This window comes from Aplysia californica, unplaced genomic scaffold (assembly GCF_000002075.1).
Source record: "Aplysia californica isolate F4 #8 unplaced genomic scaffold, AplCal3.0 scaffold00737, whole genome shotgun sequence".
Lineage (NCBI taxonomy): Eukaryota > Metazoa > Mollusca > Gastropoda > Aplysiida > Aplysiidae > Aplysia > Aplysia californica.
This window is the reverse complement of record NW_004798007.1, coordinates 96,134-106,306: the sequence shown is the minus strand read 5'-3', so window position 1 is coordinate 106,306 and position 10,173 is coordinate 96,134. Positions and strand designations below refer to the sequence as shown.

General features: G+C 37.4%; 1 protein-coding gene across 1 annotated transcript in view; it reads right to left on the bottom strand.

Moving 5' to 3' along the window:
• Positions 1 to 8,213: 8,213 nt before the first annotated feature.
• The window catches only part of LOC101859273 (atrial natriuretic peptide receptor 1), a 42,798-nt gene continuing 40,838 nt past the window's right edge, over positions 8,214 to 10,173 (bottom strand). The window contains exon 15 of the mRNA XM_035972548.1: positions 8,214 to 8,350. Within this exon, the coding sequence (XP_035828441.1) occupies positions 8,214 to 8,350 (137 nt within the window). The remainder of the gene's footprint in view (positions 8,351 to 10,173) is intronic.

The following is a 10,173-nucleotide window of genomic DNA, read 5'->3' as shown; positions in this document are numbered from 1 at the left end:
AAAAAAAAATATCGACTATAATTGTAATTTAGACACCTGTAATTACTTTAGGAGGATGGCTTCAATATTGCCTATCAGAGCCAACCCAGGCTGAGAGGGATACGATGACATTCAAGCAGAAAGACCCAGTGTGGGGGAGGGTTTTTTATGGGGAGGAAGGAGGGGGGCGGGGTGTGTGTAAAGATTAAGCATATTATCTCAGTTGCGTGAAGTGAAGTTTTCTAACTAGTCAGAAAAACCCAATTCTCCAGATAACCGTTACAGAATATCAACACTTAGGGCAGCCTCGTCTGATATAGGGCGAATCGTGTGAAATTTCTCCCAATACGAATATAGTCCAAACAAAATGAAAAGGTGAGAAAGAAAATGACACACCTCGCAAAGTACAATGTTTTAATGTTCTCTACGGATGGTTACACACACATAGAACAATGGACCGTCATTTCTGGTGTTACTCTTTCCATAGAAACGTGACGCTACTTCACGCCTTACTTCAACTTATCACGGGTTTTGGGGGTCTGTTGACCTTAATAAATAGCAAATTTCGCGTGGTTTAAAAAAAGAGGTTTTGTTTTTTTGTAACAGCAGGCCCTCCCAATTTTCATAAAGTGCAAGAAAATGCTGGGAGGATTTTATGCTCATGAGGTTTTCTCAGAACTGTGAGCGATCACGATTTGCGCTGAATACCCTGCAGCACTGTATTCTATTCTCGCGGTTGAGGAGGTGAAACGAAATGAATCGGTCAGTCACAGTCGATATTTTTTAGTGATGTTGATGAGTGTGTTATGTGGCTGAGCAATAAATAGCGACATTATCAATTTTCCTTCCAAAATTGTTTTCAAAATCTAAAATTCCTCTCTTCCATAAGTCCATATTTCACTGAGAAAAAAAAATCGGTGCTCTGAAGTAAATAGATATTTTACAAAGGATGAATTAAAAAGCAATAATTGAAATAGGCTTGAAATGATAACACAACTTGTCGAACATCTATGGAAAGCAAAAGGAGAGAGCCATTTTGGCCTCTCTTCCAATACAAAGGGCCATGTTCACCGAAGCTCGAACAGACAAAGTTATCACCTGTCACAATTACACCACAGTAAATACAGTTTGTTGTAACATCAATGGTAATTAATTATCACAATACACTTGACGAATCAGTGAAATTATCATTCTCCGAGATCGCGTAAAGGACATAAGAATTTTACAGAATCATGAACCAATGAAAAGAGTTATTGATGATACTGATACGCGAAACTATTTTTTCGTAAAGAAAAACCAACCCAACAAAAACAATCCAAACCCCAATTCAGGCTTTTCAACGTCATATTAGCGAACATTTAGACTGTAACTAGCAACACATTTAATGGACTGTTTGTCTTAGGGGGAATAGATGAATTAATTGTTCCAGAAAGATAGAGGAACAAGTGAGTGGTAGAATCATTCTTACCGTCTGAGATCGATCTAGGAGCATCAGTGTATCACAGCGTCATAGACGGCAGAATCGTAGTATGATCGTTCTGACGTAGCCTACTACGTCTCTTTATGCCCTACCGCTTGGCAGTCGCTTGATGGAGTCGCGAGGTGTATACAAAAATATCCTTATGCACGACCAACGTGGTGGAATCAGGCGCTCTCAAGTTTTTGTTCGTATGGGTTTGTTGGTATCATTTTAAGCCTGTTCAGCTACCTTTCTTTGGGTGAAAACAACATCCATCTATGTGGAATAGAAGTCGAGACATTTGCGATAGAAAGTTGTCAGGGTTGCCTGGTTTCAGAGGTAAAATTTGTGTGAAAATGGTCACCAAACTTTGGTTATTTCCATAGATAGAGAATCATTGGAAAATGAAAGTTTACATTTTTTGTGTCTTTAATCAATGTTTTTCAGTAAAATCCACACAGAAATATTTTCAAATGGATGTAAAGGGTGTTGAGAAAAAAAAAAAAAAAAAAAAAAAAAAAAAACCATTAAAGAAATGGACAAACTGGTAAAAAAAAAAGTGCCTCTTCTTCGATTATATTATTATTTAAACGAGCGCCTGATTTCGCCATGATTCCTCACATATCACGCACCACAGGCACGACATGTCGACCAACACTTCTTGGCTAAGTGTTTTGACCAATGGTGATGCTTTATTCGACCTGTCACACCCCCAGTTTGTCGCGCCAGTTGCACGCAGCTAGACGCCGTGTGGCGTGAACTACCAGGTGTCCATTGCGCAATATCACTTCAAGAGTCACGAAAATTGGGGAAAGAAACAAAAACCGAAGTAAAACGTTTCTGTCAAAACATTGCGTTGAAATTATTGATGCTTCTTGGCCCTATACGTCAGTTATTGTCCTAGTTTTTTCCTAGACAGATAAAGAAAGCTAAGAGCTATTGATAAAACAAAAAAAAACAAACTACTTCAGAATGGCACAATAAAAAACCGCCCACATCATCCATGTTAGAGAATTGTAAGACATAAAAAAGTAATGAATAAGCCACATACACATTATTTAAACCATAATTATGCACTTCAAAAAGCACACATTCATACATAAAAGTACACACTCACAGACACACATACACACACACACAAACACACACACATATCCCCACACACGAAAAAACACACACTTACATAATAAACTCACACAATATACGCACGCACACACACACACTCACACACACACACACACACACACACACACACACACACACACACACCCACACACACACATGCAAACACCCCCTTATCCACTCATGTGCCCGGACATACACATTCTGATATACAAAAATCAAAATCAGATCCATCGACTTTGTCTAGGTCTCCAGCACTCGACCCTCAGAATAATGCATGGTGTACGTAATAATTATAGACTCTTTTAGATGATGGTAATAAAGAGATTAATAATTTGTACAACAAAAACATTATGGACAATTCCATATAAAACTCTGCATGTAGGCTTTTCACTCATATGATCATACGTATTTATGATGTTTATATATATGTATATTATATATTATATTATACACAAAGAAAACACACACACACACTCAAACACACACACACACACACACACACACACACACACACACACACACACACACACACACACACACACACACACACACACTCACACTGACATTATTACAAAAAATTCATAAGTTGAAACAAGACATTGGTCATGTCAGAAGCAGCACTATAATAATTATTATTATCAAATCTTTCACTAGACGCAAAGACAATTCTACTAACATAAATGTGGTTTTTACAGGGTGCTGAAAAAAGAGACTGCCGGCGTCCTCCATGCCATTATATCAAGACGACATGGACATCACACTCACTCAATTCACCATCTCGATCACAGTCAGCGCCGGCTCTGAGGGAATCGAAATTCGTGTAGTGAGAGGGAACACATAAGTACAATTTAAAAAATGTACAACGTCTTCTTGTTATCCGAAGGGCCTCTGATGTTTAGTATATGATATTATCTGAAACCAGGCTTGCAGAGCATTAGAATAGGAAGTGCACTAGATGAGCCCAAAACAAAACTATACAACTTCACAAAGAAACAGTCATTTAAAAACGCAGAGAGAGAGACAAAAACAGAACAAATACAAAAACAAAAAACAACCAACAAAAACAACAACTAACAAATAATCAATAAACGGTCACTTCTCTCCAAAAACCCCAATCAAAACAATACAAAACAATACAAAACATCACGAGTATAAAAAACAAACGATAACAAACACGCCAATTGTGTGTGAACAATAACAGTAACAAGGGTAGCAACAACTATCAAATATCAACATGAACAACAGGAACACATTTGTGATGCAGCGTGGTGGAATCAGGCTCTCGTCAAATTTTGGGCATGTAGAGTTATTGATATCATCTTAAAGCTTGTTCATTTGTCTTTATTTGGGTGAAAAAAATATCCATTTATCTTGAATACAAATCGAGATATTTGTGAAAGAAGGAGGTGGGGGTCACCTGTTTTCAGAGGTAAGATTAGTGAGAAAATGGCCGCCAAAGATTAGTTATTTCCTTAGCGTAAGAGTCCGTGGTAACTGAAAATTTACATTTTTGTGTGCCTTTAATCAACGTTTTTCAGAAATATCCACACAGAAATGAGTTCTTTAATGGGCATGAAAGGTGTTGAGCCCCCCTAAAAAAATTGAAAAAAATTCACAAACCTGTGGAAAGATGCAAGTTTCTTCACTTTGATTATTTTGACCAGAGTCTGATTCCACCACGCTACCTCACATATTATAATAACAGCAACAGCAACCGCTTCAAAGAAATTGACCATACTCCCACCCTCCTTTAACAAAAGAAAAGCTCTTTGAACGTACCCGCCACCCTCCAGCCCCTCCCCCTCCCGAACACACCCAACACAATTCAAATTTCCAAGGTAATCACACACAGAAGAAACAATCAAGTAAAATAATTGGTCGGTTTTAAGCACAAGGGGGCTATCCCGAAAAATGCTGTTTTTAGAAAATCAAAGTTAAAGTTTTTGGACCCTTGTCCAATCTCTTTAAAAGACAAGGAGAGTTTTCTCTATAACCAAACAAATATACACACCAATGAAGCCAAACTTCTCCTCTAGGTAGGGCAATGCCCACTTTTTGAGTAGGTCAAGATTTCTGGAAACCCCCAAAATCTGGGTTAGCTCGCTTGTCCTTAAAAGCGCCTAATTATAGTCAGATACTTTAGAAAAATGGTATGGGTTTAACGCCCCTATCAACACTGTTAGGTTATTTAAGAGGCGGACCGATACTTTAGCTTTACGCGGAGTTGCGAAAACACACTGTGGTAAACCTTCTCTGCGGCCAAAATGCTACACGGAAACGAGGACAAAAGACCTTAAAAAACAAAACAAAACAAAACAAAAATGCACTCACACTCATTCTCCCTCTTCTCTCTCTCTCTCTCTCTCTCTCTCTCTCTCTCTCTCTCTCTCTCTCTCTCTCTCTCTCTCTCTCTCTCTCTCTCTCTCACAACAATGAATAAACTTTCGGGACAGGTACAGGCATTGAAATTACCAAACACGGTTCACAGTCTACACTAAACAATTATTATACATGCACAGACATTTCTGTTTAACAAAATTCAGTGAAAATTAACAGTTATGTGTGACTGGTTTTGGGGAAAACGTATACATAATTATATATATATATATATATATATATATTATATTATTTTATATATATAATATATATATATAGTCAAGGATATAAATAGATTGTTCAAGAAAATAATTCAGTACCATTCAGTGTGAGAGTCGAAAGAAAACAGCGCCCCAGCAGTGCCAGTAACGATATCTATAAAAAGAAGTGCCCAGGATGTCAGGTTAGCCTTTGTGGTGGAGTATCAAAAAGTACAAGCGAATGTTTGTCTAAAAGATGAATCATTGCTCTATGAGGGAAACGAAATAAAGCGTGCCCATCAGTGCCCGTGGCAACATCTAGAATACAAAAGCCATAGATTTGTTCATTTTCAAATATCCAAGACTGGGTTCTCTGACGAAATTGCAGTTTACCAGGCAGCGAACAATCAAAGTTGACTTTATTTAGAACCACATGAAGGACAAAGAAGGAAAAGTAGCTCTCACACTCTCAAATGTGGCGTGAAATGTGTTCTGCTCTTCATTTGTGCGACTATGGTGCGCTCTAGTGCAGCAAATTTTTAAATTCTAAAACGCAGAAAATGACTGCCATGACAATGCCCAGTCTAAGATATCATAATTCAAATCTATGGCAAAAGCACGCAAGAAGAGTATGACACTTATTTCAAAAAAAAAAAAAAAAAAGAAAGAAAGATGTATCATGTATATATTAACACAATCATTAATAATACATAGCACTATTGTGACAAAGCCATAACAAATTTAGGAAAAATATAAAACAAACAAACCACACACCAACCCCCCCCCCCCCCCCAATAAAAACCAAAACACACGCACACAAACACATACACGCACACAAACACTATGGGGGAACAGCCACAGGAACAAACAGGTGCATTTCTGGACTCAATTTTCCGTCTCAACAGTATTCATTTCTACTAAATTGTTGCTCGAAAGTACATTCATGAACGAATTAGCTAAACATGAAACAATGTGGGAAAACATAGAAGAAGTGACAGTAAATCGTAATACAAGCTTCCCTTAAGACCAAATGAGCGTGACGCCTCGACAATCACCAGGAAACTGCAGACACAATAATTTGTCATATCACAATAATAATATATTAAGGTGCAGATAAACATAATAGAATGAAAAAAAATGGATAGTATAAATCATAGTATCTTTAACATACCATTATAGAATGTATTAGGGCCTTCACACACGAGTGTTAAATACGACCCATCATAAAAACCACTGGGTTTTTTTTTCTGCCATCAGCGCAATAAGTCATCAATAATTCTACGTAGGCATTAACGTCACATGACCAATCATACAAATATTTTTTGCAATACATGTATCATAAATTTTCTCCTGTATTTAAAATAATAATTTATAATGGGACAATAGGAAAGGTCCGATAACTCCGTTGGTATTTACACATCGACAAACAGCCGATAGAGTCAGAGAATCTGAGAGAAAATGAGACAAAAGAAAACCCTTCACATGAAACTACATCCTTATTTGGAAATAAGGCTTTAATGTACAATACACGAAGTGTCCGATATCCATTGTAATACAGGCAATCCGACAATTCCCTTCATCAGACACACAGATTAGGAAGAAAAATAAACGATTTAGCTAGCTTACATTGTGTACGACCCCCCCCCATCTTTTTCCTTACCCATGTGGCTTCTCTATTCGAGTAATAAGTACATTCTTTACTTTCTTAACTCATTTGAGAAAGAGTTGAGGCCTTCCCCAATTTCACACCAAACGAGCACATAAAAAAATGAGTGAAATTATGACTTTTGACATGTCGTGATCATCTCCTTTTTAGACGCAACTTTCATGATTGTGTGCGTCTATGGTGCGCACTAGCCTTGAACAAAAGAGCGTACATAACAAGATAGTTCACTCAGCCAAAAAAGTGTCCGCGGAAGTCCGCGCATTGGTTCAGATGGCGCTGCAGTCTTTGTTTTGAATCTCTCTTTTGTTTCTCTTGAAGAACAATAGGAATAGCAGTTTGTTAGTTTCCCTTTTTTTGTTCGCAAAGTTCGCTTTTTTTTCGAAGAATTTTGAGGACACCTTTTCAATTGGCTCAAAGAGAGGAGTTAACTTTCTTGTTATGTAAAACATTTGCCTAGTGCAGCAAAGTTTTTTTTTTTCTAAAACGCAAAGTGTGACAGCCATGACAATTCCCAGTTTAAGATATTATCTTGATTCAAATCTACGACAAAAGTATTGTAAGTTACTCACTATCCAGGATTATTTCCCTCTACTTTTCCAATTTCAAAGGCCACCCCAGTTGCTCTTACGAGACAGTTCTGAACTGTTCTTGTGTCTTCGAAGATTTCAAGCTTCTAGCAGTCGTTGCCAATGACTCATACATCTCAACTAGATCTATCCTCAAATATGGGTGGCATCCACTCTACACACCAAATTATTTTTCTCTCCTTTTCTCATTCGTATCAAGCTCTGTTCACTGAGTGCTCTATTCAGTAAACGTTAAATCACAAAAACCTTATATCATACCATGTGACAGCAACATAACCCTTTTGTATCTAGAAAAGCGATACTGATTCCAAAATCATCTCTCCCCTAAGATAAAAATTCAATGATAATAAATATAGTATCTCCCCTTCTTGAAACGAAGCAACACAACGACTCCATGGAAATAAAAATCCAAAAATCAATCCCCATAAGAACAAAACAAAAACAAAACAAAAACACGCAAACAAGCAAAACCAAAAACCAATAACAAACAAAACCACTAGCAAACAAGCAAACCCAAACAGAAACAACCCCTTCCAAAGTAAAAAAAAAAAGGTTAATATAAAAGCCCGAAAAGAAACATAACAAGTTAATATACAGCTGTTGTTGGAGTTCTGGTGTCCCAAAAACTATGACGTGATCATCATTGAGAATACATAGATACATGACGTAGTTGTGTGTCGTCACGCCGCGTCCACAGACAGAAGCAAGGCTGATATGATACAACAAACAGTGCCAGGGACCAGTCTCTTCCTCTCTCTTTCTCTCTCTCTCTCTTTTTCTCTCTCTCGCTGGAGTCTTGCATAGACCTAGAGGATCGAACGTCACAATATGCCGTGGGAGGTGAGCGGCATGTTGGAGGGAGCCTCCTCTCCCTGGAGCCAGTAGGTCGTCACCTTGCCCTTACCCTGTGGACCAAGCAGAGACAGATAGATAGGGTTTGTCACGTGAATCTTCAGGGTTGTTGAAAAATGGAAAACATACGAGAAGCCGTTTTTTGAAAGGTTTTTTGTTCGAGTTTTATGGCGCTATTGCAACACAATAAAGTCATATATGTGCCGAAGAATATATGTGTTACAAGAGAGTAACATACTCAAAAAAAAAAGAAGGAGGAGAGACAAGAAAGAGATATGTATGATAGGAAAGAAGGAGCACACGACACCAGAGCATCCGCCAACCACCCACCCACTTCAGGGTTGTTGAAAAAAGGCAAGCTTAAAGTGCATAGAGCATGCTCTTGAGCATGGATATGCGCTATATAAATGCAATTATTATTATTATTATTATTCGAGAGGCCGACACAATTAAAATGATATAAAAACAAAAATACTATGTACATTCTTAGCAATTAATAGAGCAAGTAAATAAAGTTCCAAGTTACGTGGCAAACATAATTCTTATGATTATCTTGATGTTAGAAATAAAATAATGGTATAGCTTGCCCCCGACATTAAAATGATATTTGCTTTAAGCATTTGCAGGGACCAAGGGTAACTGAATGGTCTGAAACGTTAATTTCAGCCCCCCCCCGCCCCCCCCCCTCCGCTTCTTCTACCAGCTCCTATTCCCACACATTGTTGTGACTTAGCCTTGATCACTGTACACCTTACATTTAAAAAGTAAATTCTGATTCCCGAGAGTTCAACTTCGAGATTTTGAAACTAAGATAAGCTTCATTAAATAATTGTATTTGCACGTAATATCTCTTTTGAAGTTGAAACATCAACAAATTGGAAGGTACATCTCCAAGGGACGAAGAGATTTTTTTTTGGTTGCTTTTCTAATAATAGCAACAACAACAACAACAACAAAACATAGCCTACAGCCCAGCCCCTCATTAAACCATACGACGCACTCGTCAATTTTTGGGCATATAGAGTTATTGGCATCATCTTACATCTTTGTTGATTTGTCTTGCTTTCAATGTAAAAATTACACATTTATCTTCAATAGAAGTCAGGATATGTCGAATTGAAGCAGGTGAGGTCACTTAGATTCAGAAGTAAAATATGAGAGAAAATGTTCGCCAAAGTTTGGCAACTTCAAAAGCTTGAGAGCCATTAGAAACTTTACTGTAAATTTACTTTTTTGTGCCTTTAATCTACCATTTTCAGTTTTTAAAAAAGCCACACGGCAATGTGTTTTGAAATGGACCAAAAAGGTGCTGAGCAAAAAAAATAATAAAAAAATAAAAATCCATACAAATTGCCAAATGGGGGAAAAAATGTCGTTTTCTTCTATTTCATTATTTTGACGAGCGCCTGATTTCACCAAGATGCCTCACAGTTATATTCTGTATCAACATTGTCTTACTGTGTAGTAGTAGTAGTATAGGGTTTTACGGCGCTCGCAACTGCTAAGGTCATATGAGCGCGCGTCTTACAGTGTGAAGCATTTTTGAGCGTATGCTATTGTTATCGTCTGGATTGTCGCTCACAGCAAGACGTGTGTTATATTACTAATTTGCATATCCGTATTTCAAATCTGGTTTATGGGAAAATAAATACTACAGTTTAGCTAAAACTTCACTTTAATTAACAGAGACAAAGATAAATAATTATTGCTTATTGATTTCTGGGTGGATGCCAACACTTTTTTTGTATGATTCGTAGAGAAAAATCATTAACACACGTTGAGAATTAAAATTCGTAACAAAGTTGATGAGTTTTTTCAAAATATACCCCCCCCTAAATTAAAAGAAAGAAACAAACAAAAACAACAACCCAAACCCTAAAAAAAGAAAAAAACAAAACAAAACCAAAACCAAAACTACAACAAACCCCC